Raw genomic sequence first — 20826 nt, 5'->3', positions numbered from 1 at the left:
CTCCCCTGAAAAGTTTGAGTTTGGGGAATCTCAAAAGTGACGGACATCAATAAGTACTGATCTTAATGCATCCCAGTGCATCTGCTTGGGAAACCATGAATACGTGCAACAAACTGGTGTTTGTATGGCAGGTTTATGAGCTTCACAGGCATCTGCACCAGCCTGGTACAGTCACCTAACCTGTACATTCAAAAATAAACTCTCTAGGATTGTGACAATGGCAAGTAAAATAGTTTGCAAGCCACAAAATCTGCTGACCGAACTCTTTGCAGAGAGGACGAGGAAGAAAGCAAGGAGTATCTTGGCAGATAGCTTCCTTCTTCTCTTTAGCCAGTTTGAGCTCTTGACCTCCAGGAGGTGCTGTAGAGTCCCTCTGGAGGGACACCAGCAGACCTGAGAGTGCAGAGGGGAGTGTGCCGGTGGAGGAGCTCAGGAGCTCTCCAGGTTGTGGAGAGCTTTGTAAATAATGATGAGGAGTTTGAAGTGGATATGCTGGGGGATGGGGAGCCAGTGGAAGTTATGAAGGACGGGAGTGATGTGGTTACGGGTGCAGCCGGGAGTGTGTGAGAAGACGAGCAGCTGAGTTCTGGATATACTGTAGTTCCTTGAGTGATTCAGTTGACAAACCGTAGAGGAGACTGTTGCTGTAATCCAGTCTGGAAGTAATACATGTGTGAATGAGTGTCTGCAGCTGAAAAGGAGAGAGATGGGTGGAGGCGGGCGATGTTCCTGAGATGGAAGAAGGCTGTTTTGGTGATGTGTTTGATATGTTGGTCAAGAGGGTTTGTTCAAAGATGACACCAAGGTTACGGACATGGGGGAAGGATGTCGATTGAGAGAAGGAAGTTATGGGTGGATTTGATAAGAGATTTGGGAATGATGATGATGATTTCTGATTTGTCACAGTTAAGTTTGAGGACGTTGGTTTGCAGCCAGGATTTTATTTCAGTGATGCAGTTGGTGAGGGTGGAGTGAGTAGCAGGAGTGATGGCTTCATTTGGGGCTGAATGTCGTCGGCAAAGCAGTGAAAGTGAAGTCCATGACGGCGGATTATTTGACCAAGGGTGACAATGTACAGGATGAAGAGGAGGGGGCCTAGAATTGAACCTTGGGGAACACCTTGGCAGAGGGGAGCAGTGGGGGATTTGCAATTGTTTATGCTGATGAACTGAAATCTGTCCGAAAGGTAGGATTTGAGCCAGGAGAGTGCAGTGAAGGTGATGTTGACAGCGGTTTTTAAGTGAAAAGAAACAGTGTAAAAAATGAGTCAACTGTTTTGCAGCTTATCTTTGCTCATCAAAGTGATGTACAGCAGCATTTTTGAATTTTTTAAACCCTCAGTGTGACTAGCAGTATATTAAGTTATAGCAAAACTGACTGCACAAAGTCACAGAGAGTATGGGACAGTTTCAGGTTCAGGGGGAAGTCAGCGAGGCAGCCACCCTGGATAAATGAACTGTTACACCCAACACTGGAAATGCACGGCATGAGCTTAGACTGAGACTAAACAACAGAGCACAGGTGAGAAGAGGGGTTAAGGAAAGTGTCCCAATGTCATACCTCGTACTAACTTTATACACAGTGTACCCCAAAATACTTTTCATGGTGTGCTTTGTTTTGACCTCTGCTAGTGCACTAGCTGTAGGGATGTCAAGTCTGTTAGTTGGTCGGTCAGTAATGGCTCTCTCACTATCATTTCAGTTGGGGATTTACAATCTTTTGTCTGCTCATGCATATTAATGATGTAAAGAGGAAGGAAGCCAGGTCTGTTTTTTAACAGCTTGATATCTATTTAACATAACTTTTCCAACCACAGAAGGCACACACTGTCTTCACAGACCACATTGTTATTTTTAGAATAGAGAAATGTTTATTCTAACTTACTGACACACAGTGTTTATCATGTATGTGAACTGATGTTACATACAGAGATGTGAGGAGCAGCCATGAGTTTAGCAGCAGCAGCAGCAGCGAGTGGATTTATTGTCTTCCTTCTCTCTGTACAAGGTACTGTACTTCTACATTTATACTGTAAGGCAGTTAGCACACTTCAGAAATACACAGGAGGGTGTTTTGTAGTTTATAAAAAGATTTGATGTTACGCAATTTGGTGCGATCCCATAAACACTAGACATTCACTTCTCTTTCTTTTAATAAGTTCTTACAGGACGACCAACACAGAGCTGTTTGTAACACCAGCAACATCTCTGCACACTTAAACATATAAACTTTATAAACTCAGGTATTGTGTACCGTCCAAGACAGTAAAGATGTGTGCAGATGGAAGTGATGACTGTGCATATAATAACAAAGACAACAACTTAGAGGCTGTTTGCTCTCCCGTAGCATCATTAATACAGGAAATACAACAAGAGATGATTTCATGTCTTTCATGTTGAAGAAAAGTACTTACCAGAATTGCAAGGCGGATACAGAAAACTTTCATGGTGTGAAAGGAATTGCTTGTGGTAATGAAGTCACAGTAAATGATCACGTGACTCTGCAGCTCCCCTCAGCTATACAGTGTTTTAGCTTTAATCAGCTGATTGTTTTAGTTTGCCCAAAACAGTTTTAGTTCACTCTCACTGCATTCATCAGCTTTCAGTGGAAAAGCCCTTAAAATTGACTTTATACTGCCTGCCCAGCACCAAAACAAAGTCAGTCTTGGAGGCCACTTGTTATTGTTTGATGACAATAAAGCCTCTGGGCACAGCTAACCTGATTCAAACCCCAGGGTGGGGGTGTTTGCATGCTTTCCCCATGTCAGCGCGGTTTTCTCTGGGTACTCCAGCTGTCCAGATGTCCAGAGACACAGCTAAGATGCCCAAACCTTCACTTTAGCTCTGCGGGCCTGCCATTATCCACCAAGCCCACTCCAGTGGCGTAAATGATTTTTCCACCTGCATTCTGGAAAGAAGGCAATGAGCACCAATCAGAGGCAGAGTAGGGCGGATCTTAGCAAAGCGACTACGAAAGCTGCCCAGGTAAAAGTGCACAACTAGCAAACTATTGGCACACAGGACAAAAACTAAATAAAAAAATTACAATAGGCCCGTTTCTACTGCAGAAGTTCCTGGTACTATTTGGGGGGCAGGAACTACTACAGGAACGTCCTCTCGCTCTGCCCTGTCAACCGCCGTGTCTCCACTGAAAGCAGAGTAGGTGAAAGGTTCCTGTAAAGTTACCGGGCTCTGGATGTGACGCAATCGTTGCATGACCATTTTGACCCAAGTGAAGTAGGGATTCCGTTAGCCGTTAGCGGTGTCTGTAATAACTCAGTGACTCAATAAACGGTCCGTGAAAAAATATTTGTTTCAGCGGATGTCTTAGTTACAACATGATTGAGCTAACTGGAGTAGTTTCATGTCGTATCCGACAACGGGAGGGTTTTAACAGATGACGTCCTGATGTTAGCTTTGCTGCTGCTGTTAGCTGTCCCTGTCAGCTGCAGCCACTGATGCTGCAGTGATTTCCCAAAACTAAATAAATACCACACATAGCAACACAAAACTGCTTTGCTAGCTCAATCATGTTGTAACTAAGATATCCGCTGGCAAAAAATATTTTTTTCACAGACTGTTTATTGAGTTACTGAGTTATTACAGACACTGCTAATGGCTAACAGCTAACGGTTAGCCCAGCTAATCTACGATAACCATGTTATTAATTAAAAAATGTGAACACAGAAATAGTAATGCTTGTTCAGTCATTGTGTTTATAGACTTTACAAACACCAGATTAGTCTAAATGGTGATATAGTGACGTGAAAAATGTGATAGGCCTACAGCTAAACAGCTGGTTTTCTAGCTATGAACGAGCTAACTCTCGTCAGCTGAGTTTTAAAAATGCTGGCTGTTTTGTCGCTTTCTGTTAAAGTCACATCCAGCCTTGAGTATATCCAATCAGCACCAAGTAAACCCCAAGCCCCAGCCAGGAGTTTCTCGGGGTCGTTCTGAGTACCTACAGTACTCCGAGGCAGGGACTTGTTTGGCCCCTGTAAAAGTTCCGGGACTCCGTCCTTCGGGGGTGGTTCCTGCGGTGGAGACACGCACCAACGGCCCCGGCCCCGTAAAATTACCCTGAAGTTCCTGCGGTGGAAACGGGCCTAATACACAACAACAGTACACACACACGCACACACAAAAATGAAATAAAAATAAAATAAAATCACATAAAATAAAATTAAATAGAATAAAATTAAATAAAATAGAATAAATATAGAATAGAAGAGAACTTTAATTGCCACGCAACCAGAGTCGGTGGTATTTTCTTCCGGTACATATATACAGGACACTGCTTCATAGTCACAACAACAACAAGTGCATACAGACATACATGAATAAAGTGCAGACAGACATCCACAGAGCATATTGTGGAAAACAATAGCCCTGTAGCCAAAACCCCCACAAGGTAACACACCTGAAACCAAAAAACCGCATAACAAAAAACACAACAACAGTACAACACAGTCAACAACTACAACAAGTCCATATGCATGCTAACGGAGGTAGTTGAGTGTTTGTATTGCTGTGGGGAAAAAGCTGTTTTTAAAGCGGGTGGATTTTGTGTCAAGTGACCTGAGAGGCCTACCAGAAGGGAGGGTCTGGAAAAGGTGGTTTGCTGGATGAGAGGGGTCTGAGATGATTTTATTTGCCCATGTAGAAACACGCTGGTGGAATATGGACTCAACTGAGGGGAGGGCAGAAGTGGTGATCTTAGAGGCCTTGGACACGATGCATTGTAATTTCATCTTTGAGTGACTGCCCGTGTTACCATACCAGACTGTGATGGAGGAGGTGATGACACTTTGGATGATGGCTGTGTAGAAGTGGACCAGGAGGTGTTTTATTGACTGAACTTTTTTAGTTGTCTGAGGAAGTATTGTCTCTGATGTCCTGGTTTGATTATGAGATCAGTGTTTGTGTGCCATTTTAGGTTATTGCAGATATGAGTGCCTGAGAACTTGAAGAAGTCTGTTGAGGTTATTGAGTGGGAGTTGATATGGACCGGGGATTTGGGATTTTGTTTGTGTCTGAAGTCAATGATGATTTCCATGGTCTTTGCTGTGTTGAGCAGCAGGTTGTTCTCTGCACACCATTTGACTGTGCTGTCCACGGTTTGACGGTGGGGTGATGCATTGTTGCTTGAGATGAGGCCAATTATTGTTGTGTCGTCCGCGTATTTAAAGACCTTGACTGAGCTGGAGTGAGATGTGAGGTTGTTGGTGTACAGACCGAAGAGCTATGGTGAAAGTACACAACCTTGAGGGGCCCCCATGTTGATAACCAGGGGGCTGGATATTTTATTGCCGATTTTGACTCTGTTCTCTGCTCAGTAAAAAGTGTAGGATCCATTGGCACATGGCAGGGTGAATGTTCATTACTAGTTTATTGTGAAGTATGAGTGGGTGAATGCTATTAAAGGCTGAGCTGAAATCGATGACCAGAATGCGTGCATATGTATTGTGTGATTCCAGATGGTGGAGAGTATAGTGAGTGGGTGATGGCACCTTGAACTGACCGGTTAGTGCTGTATGCAAACTGGAGAGGGTCCTTGATGGGTGCGGTGTGGGATTTTACATAGGCCAAAACCAGGTGCTCAAATACTTTCATGGCTACTGACGTGAGTGCAACAGGTCTGAAGTCATTCACACAGCTCGCCTTAGAGGACTTGGGCACAGGGATGATGATGGATGATTTGAAGCTGTGGTAACAATGATAGTGACAGAGGTTATTTCTGGCCACTGCAGGCCATGTAAGGTTGCTGACCCCAATTCTAGTGCAACAACAACAGGAACTTTAACCCTCAGTGGTTTCCTCTCATAAACACTGATCAGGCTGCATGTACTGCTGCCTGGAACTGAACCTTGAAAAGACAATTTTGCCTGTTGTGGAAGAAGCTAACAATGAGATGAGGGAAGTGCTTCAGTAAATACTGTTTCTCAGATTCAGATTTATTTGTTTGAGAAGAGGAAATTTAAATCATATCCATGAAATAAAAGTTTACTATATTTGGATTCTGATTAATCTGAACTGTGAATTTACCAGTTGAAAATAACTGATACAGATATACAGCTATAATTTACATTTCCACCTTTAAAACACACATGTGCATCAGCCAAGGTTAATCTGGGCAGCTTTTTTTAAATAAACATCAATAGTGGTGGCTCTATCTCTCTGTGGAAGAAGTTGTTATCTACATGTCACACTATTTGCCCACACCACAGTGTTCTGCATGTCTCTAAAGACAAAGAAAACCAACCGAGCAAAGCAGATTCTTTTTTTATGTACCACACTCATCTACCAGTTTATCTTCAGCTATCTGTTCTGTAAACACTGTGTTCAAGTTCACAGGTTCAGTGAATTTCAGTTCCTTCACTGCACTGTGTGTATGATGTCCTGCCTCAGTGCACTTAGAGATTAACTGCAGAGATCATGTCTTCATCTTTGACTGTGTTTCTCTGCATTATAAATAATCATGTAAAACTGAATGATTTGCACATTTCTCCACACCTCTGTTCACTTTGGCATAACCTGAAATAACCATAAAAAGGGACAGACATTAAAAAGTCCTGAAAAAGAAGTAAACATATCAGAAACATGTGATGCAGAATAAGTCTTCAGTTTGAAATGGCAGTAAAACAGTCAAAGTTTAGTCTGTAACATTTTGTAAAGTTTGTTTACATGCCCCCAGCCGAAACCAAAAACACGTTGGAACTATAAGTTAATCTTTGTCTCACACTGACTTAAAGTGTGATGGCATGAGAGCAGATGTGAGTTAAATAAAGTTTCACACACTGAAGCTCCTTCAGTACAAATGAAAGTCTGTCTCCTGATGTTCTGAGTCTGATTGTGGTTCCTGATGTGCTCTGTGTTACAGTGATACAGGGTCAGAATGGCTGGGGAGTGACTTACACCTCTACTAAGATCTGTGCTGTAAAAGGATCAACAGTGGAAATACACTGCAGATACACATACCCATCCAGAATATATGGCCGTCAAATTACAGTTGAGAAAACATTCTGGTTTACCAAAATGTATCAATATCGGCCTTTGGATCTGACAACAGACCCACAGTATTCAGGTCGTGTGCAGTATGACTGTGATAAGATTAGGAACAACTGCACTCTGAGAATCACAGACCTGAGAGAGAGCGACTCAGCTGAGTACAAGTTCAGGTTCACAACAAACCAACTCACTGGTTATACTGGTTCACCTGGAGTCACTTTGTCTGTCACAGGTAACATTTTCATTCATATGTTAATTATTTACAAATGTTCAACATCTAGAAAACAATAATATAGATGTGTTTATTTGCATGTGTGTGTGTTGACAGTTTTGTCTAAAATAACATTCCTGTTCCCTCTTCACAAATCCAGGTCTCCAGGTGAGCAGATCAAATAATGGGCTTGACTGTCAAATCAGTTGTGTACCTGATCGCCCTTCCTTCATCTGGTACAAAAACGGACAGAAAATTCAGACAGAAGCATCTTCTTATTATTATTTAAGCAACTATAATCAAGAAGACAGCTATTCTTGTGCTGTAAAAGGATATGAGGATTTCCCCTCTCCTCCAACATGTGAGTTTACTCCACATATATCTATTAACATAACACCATCTAGTGGAGCTGTGTTATTCATGTTTCCTTAATATGGAGATCCCACTTGTGACTCCTCAATGACTGCACTTTAAAAATGATCAGAAGATGATTTTATCTTTCAGGTGCCGATGGTCAAACCTGCAACAGAGTGACGTACACTGACAGAAACATCTGTGCCTTCAAAGGCTCATCAGTGGACATTTCTTGCACTTACAGCATTTACAAGAATCATGTTGAATCCAAATTCTGGTTCAGTCCTGAACGTAAAGATCAGTGGCAGAATCCCTCACAGCCGGCGGACCTTAGTAAAGACTCCCAGTTTGCAGGTCGTGTTCAGGTCATTGACACAGAGGGAGGACACTCCACCCTGAGAATCACTGACCTGAGAGAGAGCGACTCAGCTGAGTATCACTTCAAATTCACAACACCAAGCTTTGAATGGAGGAGTAGTTTACCTGGTACAACTCTGACTGTCACAGGTAAACACAGACTGATGTAAATACACCAACACGGTACATTTAAAAACACTCAACATGTGGATAAGGATCAATGTGTTTGTGTAATTACTGTTGCATAAATAAACAGATACAAATGCTCTCTACCTCTTATAGGAATTAATACTGTTGTGTTGATGTGTATGATATGTACATCCATCATCTGTTTTTTAGACACAGTGATAATATTGTTTCTTGTTCTCATATCCAGCTCTCCAGGTGCAGGTGACCAGAATAACAGTCGGGCAGTTTGTTACTTTGGCAGAGCTGAAGTGTCACAGCAGCTGCAGTCCAGCTGGTCGTCTTTCCTACATCTGGTTCAATAATAAAGTGAAAATTCGTGGGGAGTACAGGTCTTCTTATAAAGCCCGGTTTGGTCTTAGTGACATCTCTTGTGCTATAAGAGGACACGAGGAGTTCCCCTCTACTTCAGTGTGTAAGTTTAATCCACTGTGTCAGAACAAAAAAGACACATATGTTCTGACATTACAACACAATTACAATTTCAGACCAAACCTCACTGGAGTCTTCTAAATCTTAGATGCAGCAGTATTATTTACAGAAACAAAAAGTGAAATGACTACTAGCAGAAGCAATATTCAGATACATGCTGTGATGTAACATTTTTAAATTCATAATTTTTGTGATTCAGTAATATTAGAAATATAATATGTCGTTTCTCCCCAAGATACTATAGTTTTGTATTTTTTGTTAGTTTTTATTTTTAATTTTAGTTTTCAATTTGATTTAGTTTCACTTAATTTCCAGAGTGGGTTTACTTTTTTCAGTTTTATTTTTTATTGTTTAAATATTTATTTCTAGTTTATTTTTTATGAGGGGTATTGTCAGGAACAAATAAGAAAAACATAAGTTCTGCTACAACCACAGAGGCTGAATATAATGACATAATAATGATGCAACAGCCATGAGTAAAACTAATGGTTCTCTTCCCACCTCCAATAATTTTATATAAACTGTTTTGTAGACTCAGAATTATTTACAAAAGATGACAAGGAAGTGATCAACCAATAACAATAATGAAACAAACATTAACTTCTGCTAACAGCTAGATCTTGACTGAGAGGACTGTCAGGACTGACTCAGCAAACAGAACCTGTATATAAAGAGAAGAATATGTAAAAATAGTCATTTGTCTGTGATAATGTCTTCTATCATCTTTTGAAGTTATTCATGTTCATTTCTCCTCCAGATGCTCCAAAGCTTCCCTCTGTGTCAGTGAGTCCCTCTGCTGAGATAGTGGAGGGCAGTTCAGTGACTCTGACCTGTAGCAGTGATGCTAACCCAGCAGCTAAGTACACCTGGTACAAGAAGACAATAAACCCCAGACCTCTCAGTGAAGGACCACAGCTCGTCTTCAGCTCCATCCAGTCCTCTGACTCTGGACAGTATTACTGCACAGCAGAGAACGAGCTGGGGAGGAGGACGTCTAATGACTTCACCATGAATGTGAAATGTGAGTGTAAAGCTTATTTGAATGTAACATACAGCTTAAATCTGTCCAGTGTTTGCTGATGATACCTACTCTCTTCAGCTCTACATTTTCACTTTCATTATCATTTAGCTTGAGCTTGATGTAGACGTGGATGTTTGCAGTCGCCTCTCTGTCAGCTCTGCTGCGTTTGTGCAAAGTTTAGGCTCTTATGTCTACTTCACAAGTGTTAGTGGTGCTTTTTGTGGCTGGCTTTGGACGGTGGTGTCGTGTGGCTGTGCGTTACTCATCAGGTTGAGGACATCAATTTACCAGTCTGTAAACTGTCCTGCTGCTGACTTCTGCCAGTTACTGTAGCTAAGTCAAAGTTCAGTAAACATCTAGGAAAAAGTAAGAGGAATGGGCCCCAGCTGCTCGCCACTGTACAGACGTTGGAAAAGAAATCTGGACGACCTCCGTGCCATATTATTTTCCAACAGGATTTCATGAACTGTAAGGTTCATTATTTCACCGAAACTTGGCTGAATCCTGGACAGCGCCATTCAACCAGGAGGCTCTTTTTCAATATGCTGATCTGACAAAGTAGAGGACTCTGGTGAGAGAAGGAGAGTAGGTGTGTGCTTTACAGTGAATAAGGACTGGTGTGTCAGCGGGAATGTGAGGTGCTGTCCTGTTCCTGCTGTGGATCACTGCTCGGGAGATGCAACCATAGAGCCATCTTGGAACCATTTGGAAACATGGACAATAACAAAGCAGCAGCTAACAATGTAAAAAGACCTTTAAAAGGGAGTAAATTAAAGTGCACAAGTTTAAGGAGCTGATGGGATCACATTTCACTGGAGTTGTAACTCGTATAACTCCATGTGACAAATAAATGATCGATTGATGGATTAGTTCCACATTCACAGTCTGCTGTCATTAACTGAGCAGCTCCAGAAGATTTTAGGTGTTTTATGCAGTTTTGGGACTCAACAGTCACACATCCATTTGTCAGAGCACCTTCAAAGTCTAAAATACCATATGTTCTTTTGTGGTAACACACCTTTAACCTTGAAAAACCTCTGTTGAAATTTCTCCTCCAGATACTCCAAGAGTTCCCTCTGTGTCAGTGAGTCCCTCTGGTAAAATCATGGAGGGCAGTTCAGTGACTCTGACCTGCAGCAGTGATGCTAACCCAGCAGCTAAATATACCTGGTACATGGAAAACCAGAAAGTGCTTCAAGGATCAGACGGTGTATATCAGTTCATGTCCATCAGCTCTGAAGACAGAGGGAAGTACTACTGCACATCTGAGAATCAACATGGACGGATTAACTCTTCATCCATTTTTATAGATGTCCAGTGTAAGTAAAAAGCATCAATACTTATTATGTTTTACAATGAGTCAAATGATGGATTCAAAAAATGTCGTTGTGAAACTGAGCACAAGCTTGAACCCGAGCGCAACTTCACAGTCAGCAGTAACACAATCCTGGCACAGTGCTGCAACATGGAAGAGGTTCATTACATTATGAGTAGGAGGAAGACTGAATCCAAACACGAGTACTTCTTATTGTCTTCTTTGTTGAATTTAGGTCTCAGGGAAATGTCTGTCTGTGTCAGATGCCTTATTATGTTAGATACTTTAGCTATTCAAGCAGGTGTGCTCCATCAGTCACGTCTGATAAGCTTCACCACAAGTACAAATACTGTGACACTGAAATTATATACAAGCAGAAAAATGGAAAACTACCTAAGTAATAGGAATATACAGTAATCCCCTGATGGAAGTAAGGTTTGAACAGCTTCCATTTAGGATTCATCCTGATGGTGGCCACTGTGCAGTATCTTAAATGGTTTCACTGTAGCTAGAGGCCACTAAGTTTCTATACAGATACAGGATGTAAGTTTCATGTACAGGTCTGTTAGAGGCCACTGTAGCCTGACAGCTAGCTTTGTAGAGGTGACAACAGCCTGTCTCAGGACTTCTAACGTAGGTGGATAACACAGTAACCACCTTCTGGCTTTGGCAGTCTATACTTAAAAACTGGTGTGTAAACAAAGATTGATAAGTTGTCTGTCATTTCTCCTCCAGATGCTCCAAAGCTTCCCTCTGTGTCAGTGAGTCCCTCTGCTGAGATAGTGGAGGGCAGTTCAGTGACTCTGACCTGTAGCAGTGATGCTAACCCAGCAGCTAACTATACCTGGTACAAGGAGGATGAAGACTCACCAAAAGCATCAGGACAGATCTTCACCATCACTGATGTCAGAGCTGAACACAGTGGGAATTATTACTGTGAAGCCAAGAACAGCAGAGGACGTCATAACTCCACCTTTAATCCAATTATTGTGTCAAGTAAGTCATACTGATGTGTCTGTCCATAGCCCAATCACTTACACTTTATCTTAACCTTCCAGTTAAACAAGCCAATCACAGTACAAGCCTTCTTTAGTTACAACACATCATTTATTTCTGCAATCTTCAACTACCTAGCAGAGAGTTCAGACAAACAGATGTCAACATGTCTTTTTTGAACTACTTTAATAAGGGCAGAGTAGAATGGCTTCAGACTTGGCCGTGCTGAAATTCAACAATTCAATTCAAGGAAAACAAAGCCAGGACAACTGGAATGGAGTGGATTGGGAAATGCACCTGTGGGACAACAGACCAATACAGACCCTCAATTTGAGTATGAAAGGAACCGGTTGCGTCTTAGCTGTCTGCAAGAAGTTTAAAGTGAAAATATTTCCAAGTTTCCAAGTCCCAACTCTCTCTCGTCCCCTAGTCAAGGTCAGCTCTTCTTTCCTTCCAGCAGCAGCTTGGTAAAGGTCTTGCCTGTCATGTGACGGTTTGTCAGAATCTCAGTCTCTCTCTCTGTGGCCTCCCGAACTCTGTTTTCCTAACCTCTCCATGGATGCATGGAAGGTGACAGCTCTGCTCAGTGTCGAAGAATAAAGATTTGATCATTCGAATACAAAGTCAATCACTAATCTTTGCCTGAGGTGCAGCATTTCTCACAGTAGAACACACAATTGTCTTACTGTCCCTTCAGGGATGCAAAAGCAATGCGACAGTTTCCATGAGTCACTATTTAGAATACTTCTGTCTGAGGATCTATGATTTAATGTGTAATTATCAGTTGCTAATGGACCAAAACAACCTGTAATTCCATAACTAATTGTTCTGTTTGATTGCTGTTTCACAGGATCAATGAAATCAGTAGCTGCTGGATCCATCACAGCTATTTTTCTGGCTATCATATTCGTCTTAGCCTTTCTATTCATCAGGTGAGCAACTAAGTTTTTACTGTGATTATATTCAGTAAATCTGGTCACTTGTATTGTAATTTTGTTTGATGATTAATTTGCTTGTTCATTTATTTTCTTATCCAGAAGAAAGAGGTCCTGGAAACAAACCCCCGAGCCTAGACAGAGACCAGACGACAACGCACAGGTGAGGAAGAAGAGTTCAGGTATCACTCAGAGTCCACTGTCACCGGGAAACTCATGTGAATAGTGCTTCATGTCCCCTTCTGGATACTTTCTTCACCTAAACTAAACCTTTTACCTTGGGTTGGAGGAGAGTTGGTCGTCCACTAATCACGGGTTTGGCAGTTCGATCCCCATCCACAAGACACTGAATCAAACTGGTCCCAGTGGGCATGCCAGCTCCTTGAATGGTAGCTCTGTTACCATTGTGTGTCAAAATAGGTTAATGAGAGGCCAATTTTATTTTCATTTATTTATTCATTTAAGCAGGAAGTCCCACTGAGATTGAAAAGAGAGACCTGGCCGAGGTAGCAGCCAATCAAAACACATTTAAAATACAACAAATACAACATATAACAGTGGCCTCTCAAGAAAAACAAGCACATGTCTCGGCCAGCACATTCTTTATGATGCCCTTGAATTAATCAATGGATATAAGTGTTTGTAGTTTTAGATGTTTTCGAAGATTGTTCCATGTCCAAGGTGCAGAGTAGGAGAATGAAGTTTTCTCCAGATCTGTTAAAACCCAGGGTACATTAAAAGCAACCACCTGGAGGAGCGTAGCTGGTGACTGCCAGAGCTGACACACAGAAGGGTGCAGAGGTCGGCCAGAAGTTTGACAAATAATGCTTTATAGATAAAAACATACCAGTGCTGTTGTCTGTGAGTGGTCAATGATGTCCAACACACCAAATCATGAAGAATGCAGTGATGAGTAAGTGACTTTGCATTTGTAATAAAACATAGAGATACATGGTACACTGAATCAAGGCTACATAAAATGGAGGTTTCATGCATATACAATATGTCACCGTAATCAATCACAGACTGAAAAGAAGGTTCCACGAGTTCTTTCGTAGCACTGAAAGTAAAACAAGACTTATTTCTAAAATAAAAGCCAATCTTCACTTTAAGCTTCCAAACTGGAGTCGCAATATGTACATTAAATGACAGCTTGTCATCTATACTCGTATGACGTGATATGAGTGTATGAGGACACTCTTAATGGATTAAAGTGAAGATGCTAAAAAGCAGCTGTGCATGAGCTTTTGAGACGACTATAAACTTTGTTCTCTGAGCATTAAAATCAATCTTAAACTCAGCAGAGTGCTTTGTAATGACTGAAATGCAGTCTGAAGAACACAATATAAGTCGATCCTTTAACCATTTCTGCCCCCATCACCCTCTCTTTTTTCCACACTGTTTGTTTCCATTTGATGAACCCATAGCTGTATGTCTTTGTTATACTCTTTTTCCCCTTTGCTCAGTCTTTCAGTCTTTGGCCCTTTAATGTACCTCTTCATCTACACATACATGTTTGGGTTTTGTTAATAAAAGAGGAATCAGGTAATCCTTGAACTTTATTGCCCTCTGCTGGTGATTAGTAGGAATTACAACGACAAAAAACAGAAGTGATCTCAAACCTGTGGTTCACTACTTGGCTTTGAAAATGAAGCCTGAATCCACAAGAGGGAACATGAAATAAAGGTTGAAACCAGGAATTTGGAGATGTGAAATAACCCACTCATCTTTAACCCTGTAATATTTTACTACAAGATCATTTTGTGTTTATACAGGGCAATACAAATCATACACATTTACCTGTGTAGCTAAGGACTCAAGAACTCTTGTCTTTGTGCTGTTTACCCTACAGGCAAACATGGGTGCAGTGTATGACATTCCTCCAGCTCCAAGACAGACAACACCATCAGAGCAGCAGGACGACCTCTGCTATGCCAGTGTGAGCTTCTCTAAAAACCAGGAAGATCCTCTCTACTCCAACGTCAGGCTAAACCAACCCAACAGACACAGGGAGGAAGAAGAGGACGAGGATGATGTGGAGTACTCTGTTGTTAACTTTAAGAGTGCCGGTGCTGCCACAGAGTGAGTCCATGAGAGTTTTCTTTGCCACATAAACATAATTCCCATCATTTTATTGCAGCTGAATCCTTCTGTTATTTTTTAAACCTGTTCTGATTAATATTGGGAGTTTTCTGAGCTCTTAAAATAATTCTCAAAGTCTTTTCTTCATTCACAGATCAATACAAGAGGAGCCTGCGGAGGATTCATCTGTATTGTACAGCACAGTCCTTAAAAAACCAAGAGTATGAATACAACACGAGTCTGTGGTCTTTTAAACTAAATGTTTAAGCAGGTTAAACAAAAAGTTTTAAATAATAGGTTTGAAACGATAAACTGTATTAACTGTTGTTATGACATCCAGCCTCGGTCATTTCTCTTGAGTATCCTAAGACAGAATTAGATTCAAGATGTTATGAAGGAGCATCATTTTACAGCCAGTGATGCTAGAACATCTTTTCACGTACATGTCTCTGTACACAGTATATCTTTACCACAATCTGTCACTGATCTCCTGTTTTGTTTTTTACAGTTCATCAGTTGTTATTGTCAAACACTGTGAATATTCCTCTGCTCATTCTCCCATTTTTTTTACTTCTGCTGTAACACCATCAAGTTAGTGTTTTAATTTCTCAATACACAACTTAGATGGTTTTTATTTACGGTGGTTCTGTGTGTATTCTAAGCCTGTGACTTATTATATTGATTGTACTGATTTGTATTGTTTAAATAACCTGATATTTTATTGATTAAAAGTATTCAGTGAATCCATCAACGTGTTAATGTGAGGTGTTCAGTGTTCATGCTACAGTGGAACCAGGGGGTAACAAGCTCTCCTTAAAGAGATGTAAGCTCCCCTGAAAAGTTTGATTTTGGGGCATCTCAAAAGTGACGGACGTCAATAAGTACTGATCTTAATGTATCCCAGTGCATCTGCTTGGGAAACCATGAATACGTGCAACAAACTGGTGTTTGTATGGCAGGTTTATGAGCTTCATCTGCACCAGCCTGGTACAGTCACCTAACCTGTACATTCAAAAATAAACTCTCTAGGATTGTGACAATGGCAAGTAAAATAGTTTGCAAGCCACAAAAGCCGCTGACCGAACTCTTTGCAGAGAGGACGAGGAAGAAAGCAAGGAGTATCTTGGCAGATAGCTTCCTTCTACTATTTAGCCAGTTTGAGCTCTTGACCTCCAGGAGGTGCTGTAGAGTCGCTCTGGAGACTAAAAGTGTATTTAAGAAGTCCCTTATCTGAACTCCCATCAGTGTCCTTAACTCAACAAAGTGAATGATGAGACTTAAACACTGACAAACAAAGAGCTGTAGGCAGTTTTGAAAAGGTGTGTTTTGAGGGTTTTCTTGAAGGTGAAGAGTGGCGCGGGGGGGGGGGGGGGGGGGGGCAGTGGAGGAGCTCAGGAGCTGGACATGCTGGGGGATGGGGAGCCAGTGGAAATTATGGACGGGGGTGATGTGGTTACGGGTGCAGCCGGGAGTGTGTGAGAAGACGAGCAGCTGAGTTCTGGATATACTGTAGTTCCTTGAGTGATTGGGTTGACAAACCGTAGAGGAGACTGACAGCCCATTAGTCCGATGTCCCGTTGTTCCCATATGTGATTATACTAGGCTACACTGTATTTGTGTACCATAGAGGATCAGCAAACGCAACAAAAGTAGGCTACTGGTCGAGATACAAGTGTCATAGAGAGGAGAGAATGAAACACCATAACCTCCTGTTATTAACTCTGGGGTCCGGGTTGTGTGGGGAGCTCTCCGCGGTGCTGAACGGCTCCCGGCGGGCGTATTTCTGCCTTGATGGTGCACCGCGACCGGCTCTGGGTCAGCTGGGAAAGGCTTGAGGCGAAGCAGGCTCACAGCTTATGTGTTTGCCACTTTCTTTTTCATTTTAACCCACACCATGATCTTTTCCTGACCCTAACCAAGTGGTTTTTGTGCCTAAACCTAACCAGACCTTAACCACAGGGCATCATGATGATTTCGGAACGGACTTCGGAACAATGGGTTTAATATGGTCGGAACAATGGGTTGTCGGACCAATGGGCAGACCGCCATTGGGGTAGGAGAGCACAGTGCAACTGTCGATTGAGAGGAGGAAGTTATGGGTGGATTTGATAAGAGATTTGAGAATGATGATGATGACTTCTGATTTGTCACAGTTAAGTTTGAGGACGTTGGTTTGCAGCCAGGATTTTATTTCAGTGATGCAGCTGGTGAGGGTAGAGTGAGTAGCAGGAGTGATGGCTTTGGTGGAGATGTGGAGCTGTGTGTTATCGGCAAAGCAATGAAACTGAAGTCCATGACAGCGGATTATTTGACCAAGGGTGACAACGTACAGGATGAAGAGGAGGGGGCCTAGAATTGAACCTTGGGGAACACCTTGGCAGAAGGGAACAGTGGGGGATTTGCAATTGTTCATGCTGATGAACTGAAATCTGTCTGAAAGGCAGGATTTGAGCCAGGAGAGTGCAGTGCCGGTGATGTTGAGAGCGGTTTTTAAGTGAAAAGAAACAGTGTAAAAAATGAGTCAACTGTTTTGCAGCTTATCTTTGCTCATTAAAGTGATGTACAGCAGCTCAAAATTGTGTAAACTGTCTGGGTGAAGACGGAGATATGCTTGCAAAGCAACCCATTGGAATTAAAAATTTCAGCTTTGACGCTGTGACAGCACTTTCACAGCACAAACTCTATATAAAACACTAAACGTAAAAATTGTTAAAAAGGTGGTTCTGCTTGGTCACTGCCACGTTGTTGTGATGTCAGGTTTGTTAATGTTGGTGAAATCGGGCTTGGTGGATCTTGCCAGTATTTTCATTCATTGAACTTTTCCCTATCAGAGGTCTTTTTTTTTTCAAAGTTCTAAGTACAATAGATTGCAGGGCATTTTTGAATTTTTTAAACCCTCAGTGTGACTAGCAGTATATTAAAGGGGCAAAAAGTGAAATTGTTTCACCGCTAGGTTTGCTGTTGTGCACTGCCTGTAGACCAAAACAAAGTGTGTCATGAGCCACACCTCCCTCTACCTCTGCTCTCCACCCCCCACCCCCCACTCGCCCCCTCTAAACTTAGTTTAGCAGTTAGCGATGTCTTTCATTCACTCTCAGTCTCTGCTGTGTTTAGCTATTCCCCTGCCTACTTCAATGATGATGGTACCTGTAATAAATGTAATATATCTGCTGAGATGGAGACGAGGCTCAGTGACTAGAAGAGCTAGTAGAAGCGCTCCATAGCTGTAAGTTACTCCAGTAGCCGGTGGCAGCAGACTCGGCTAGAGCCATCGCTGCATCCCGGCTAGTGCTAACACCGGGAGCTAACGCTAATGTTTCTACTCTTTTCCGTGAGTGAGAGTGATGTTTTAGCCGGGCTACATTTTACAATGCTAATTGCAAATGTTAGCTGGGCTGCCGGGCTACTCACCCAACACAACCGTAACGCCTGACCCATTGCTGGGACCGAGCCGCTAATAACTCAATCTCCGGACGTTAACCCATGCTACGATTGTAACATTAAATTTAATTGAATCGACATAGCGACGTGCCTAACGTTACTGTAACACTAATTAAAACAGACATTTGACTTTATGTTGTACCTGTCCAGGAGAAGAAGAGCTAGCTCCGAGTCAGATTGTAGCCCCTTTAGCTCTCGCAGTGCTCTCCACCTTGGAAATGCAAGGCCAATGTGAATCCGGGTCTGTCCCTTTCTTTATCTGACAACTTCGTTGCCAACGACCGTTGTTACTTTAGAGGTAATGTCGGATCGGATGTCTTCAGGTGAACGTTTTGTTCCGCTCTCCGCCATTTCGCTTCGAAAATACACGCTGCCATTGCTCACTGGCTGTAGCCTTTTATAGGGGGGGAGGGCCAAGGGCTCCGAGAGGAGAAACGCGCAGACGGACCGTCTTGTAAACAATGGGCTGGAGATCAACACAGAGAGAGGGTGTGTGACGTCATGTTATACTCCAGATGAAATTACACCTCTAGTTCTTCACATAGCGATTTTTTAATTCCTTCAATCTAGAAATGATGAATTTCTGCTTATTGCCCCATTGAGTTATAGTAAAACGGACTGCAGAAAGTCACAGAGAGTATGGGACAGTTTCAGGTTCAGGGGGAAGTCAGCGAGGCAGCCACCCTGGATAAATGAACTGTGACACCTAACACTGGAAATGCACGGCGTGAGCTTAGACTGAGACTAAACAACAGAGCACAGGTGAGGAGAAGAGTTAAGGAAAGTGTCCCAATGTCATACCTTGTACTAACTTTATACACAGTGTACCCCAAAATACTTTTCATAGTGTGCTTTGTTTTGACCTCTGCTAGTGCACTAGCTGTAGGGATGTCAAGTCTGTTAGTTGGTCGGTCAGTAATGGCTCTCTCACTATCATTTCGGTTGGGGATTTACAAACTTTCGTCTGCATATTAATCATGTGAAGAGGAAGGAAGCCAGGTCTATTTTTTTAACAGCTTGATATCTATTTAACACAACTTTTCCAACCACAGAAGACACACACTGCCTTCACAGACCACATCCTCATTTTTAGAATAGAGAAATGTTTATTCTAACTGACTGACACACAGTGTTTATCATGTATGTGAACTGATGTTACATACAGAGACGTGAGGAGCAGCCATGAGTTTAGCAGCAGCAGCAACGAGTGGATTTATCATCTTCCTTCTCTCCGTACAAGGTACTGTACATCTACATTTACACTGTAAGGCAGTTAGCACACTTCAGAAATACACAGGAGGGTGTTTTGTAGTTTATAAAAAGATCTGATGTTACGCAATTTGGTGTGATCCCATAAACACTAGACATTCACTTCTCTTTCTTTGAATAAGTTCTTACAGGACGACCAACACAGAGCTGTTTGTAACACCAGCAACATCTCTGCACACTTAAACATAAAAACTTTATAAACTCAGGTATTGTGTACCGTCCAAGACAGTAAAGATGTGTGCAGATGGAAGTAATGACTGTGCATATAATAACAAAGACAAAATGCTCAAATGAATTTATTAAATAAAACTGACCCCTCTGTGGAACTTCCTGCATCGTGTTGCTGTCCTTCGAGCTTAACGTTTGTTTGCAGTAGAGCAAACTTAGAGGCTGTTCGCTCTCCCGTTGCATCATTAATACAGGAAATACAACAAGATGATTTCATGTCTTTCATGTTGAAGAAAAGTACTTACCAGGAATTACAAGGTGGATACAGAACACTAATGGCTATCTTTATATTAACAATGGGTGAAATGTCTTCATGGTGTGAAAGGAGTTGCTTGTAGTAAATGGTAGCTCAGTAAATGGTCACCTAGTCTCTATATACAGACTCTACATTCAGTGAATGTAGAGTCTGTAGGCAAACCCCGGAGATCTTGCCTCCGGAAGAAGAGTGGAAGAGCCCTGGTTTCCGGTTGTAGGCTGTTTGTAGTCCGCGTGATATTGACCAATCACGTTTGAGCCGGCTGCAGTTGTTGCCAGGTTAAACGGTCCATGCGGTGAACTAACGAGGTGGAACATAATTGGCGTCACTGCAAACTCTGAATCCATCGCAATGGTTCAGCATATTTATTTATGTATAAATGGAAGTCGGAAATGGAAATTCGCCTCCTCGGCCCAAATCAAACCGGAATGCCAGAAAATCGGGGGTCTGCCCCCAGAGGCTGTATCGCCGTCTGCCAGAAGTCAGACGCTGAATACAGCCGATGGGTTCCAAGAATGATGATCACCTGAATCTGCAGCTCCCCTCAGCTATACAGTGTTTTAGCTTTATTCAGCTGATTGTTTTAGTTTGCCCCAAACAGTTTTAGTTCACTCTCACTGCATTCATCAGCTTTCAGTGGAAAAGCCCTTAAAATTGTAGGGTTGCGGATCTTAGCAAAGAGATAATGAAAGCTGCCCAGGTAAAAGTGCACAACTAGCAAACTATTGTCACACAG

General features: G+C 42.1%; 1 protein-coding gene across 1 annotated transcript; it reads left to right on the top strand.

The window, feature by feature from the left end:
* Positions 1 to 1223: 1223 nt before the first annotated feature.
* Positions 1224 to 15502, top strand: LOC144462501 (B-cell receptor CD22-like). Its single transcript, XM_078166455.1, has 12 exons — positions 1224 to 2007; positions 6880 to 7239; positions 7379 to 7579; positions 7723 to 8079; positions 8306 to 8530; positions 9305 to 9568; positions 10627 to 10887; positions 11619 to 11879; positions 12730 to 12811; positions 12917 to 12977; positions 14667 to 14896; positions 15051 to 15502. Exons 1-12 carry the CDS (start codon positions 1947 to 1949, stop codon positions 15121 to 15123), a joined length of 2436 nt encoding a protein of 811 aa, XP_078022581.1. The 5' UTR covers positions 1224 to 1946; the 3' UTR covers positions 15124 to 15502.
* Positions 15503 to 20826: the final 5324 nt, after the last annotated feature.

Source organism: Epinephelus lanceolatus, chromosome 3 (assembly GCF_041903045.1).
Source record: "Epinephelus lanceolatus isolate andai-2023 chromosome 3, ASM4190304v1, whole genome shotgun sequence".
In the NCBI taxonomy this organism is placed as follows: Eukaryota; Metazoa; Chordata; class Actinopteri; order Perciformes; family Serranidae; genus Epinephelus; species Epinephelus lanceolatus.
This window is presented reverse-complemented; position numbering and strand designations above follow the sequence as displayed.

Coding starts and splice junctions, on each gene's coding strand:
- LOC144462501 (XM_078166455.1), top strand. CDS start 1,947: ATGAGTTTAGCAGCAGCAGCAGCAGCGAGTGGATTTATTGTCTTCCTT. Junction 2,008..6,879: donor CTTCCTTCTCTCTGTACAAG/GTACTGTACTTC, acceptor TCTGTGTTACAG/TGATACAGGGTCAGAATGGC. Junction 7,240..7,378: donor AGTCACTTTGTCTGTCACAG/GTAACATTTTCA, acceptor TCACAAATCCAG/GTCTCCAGGTGAGCAGATCA.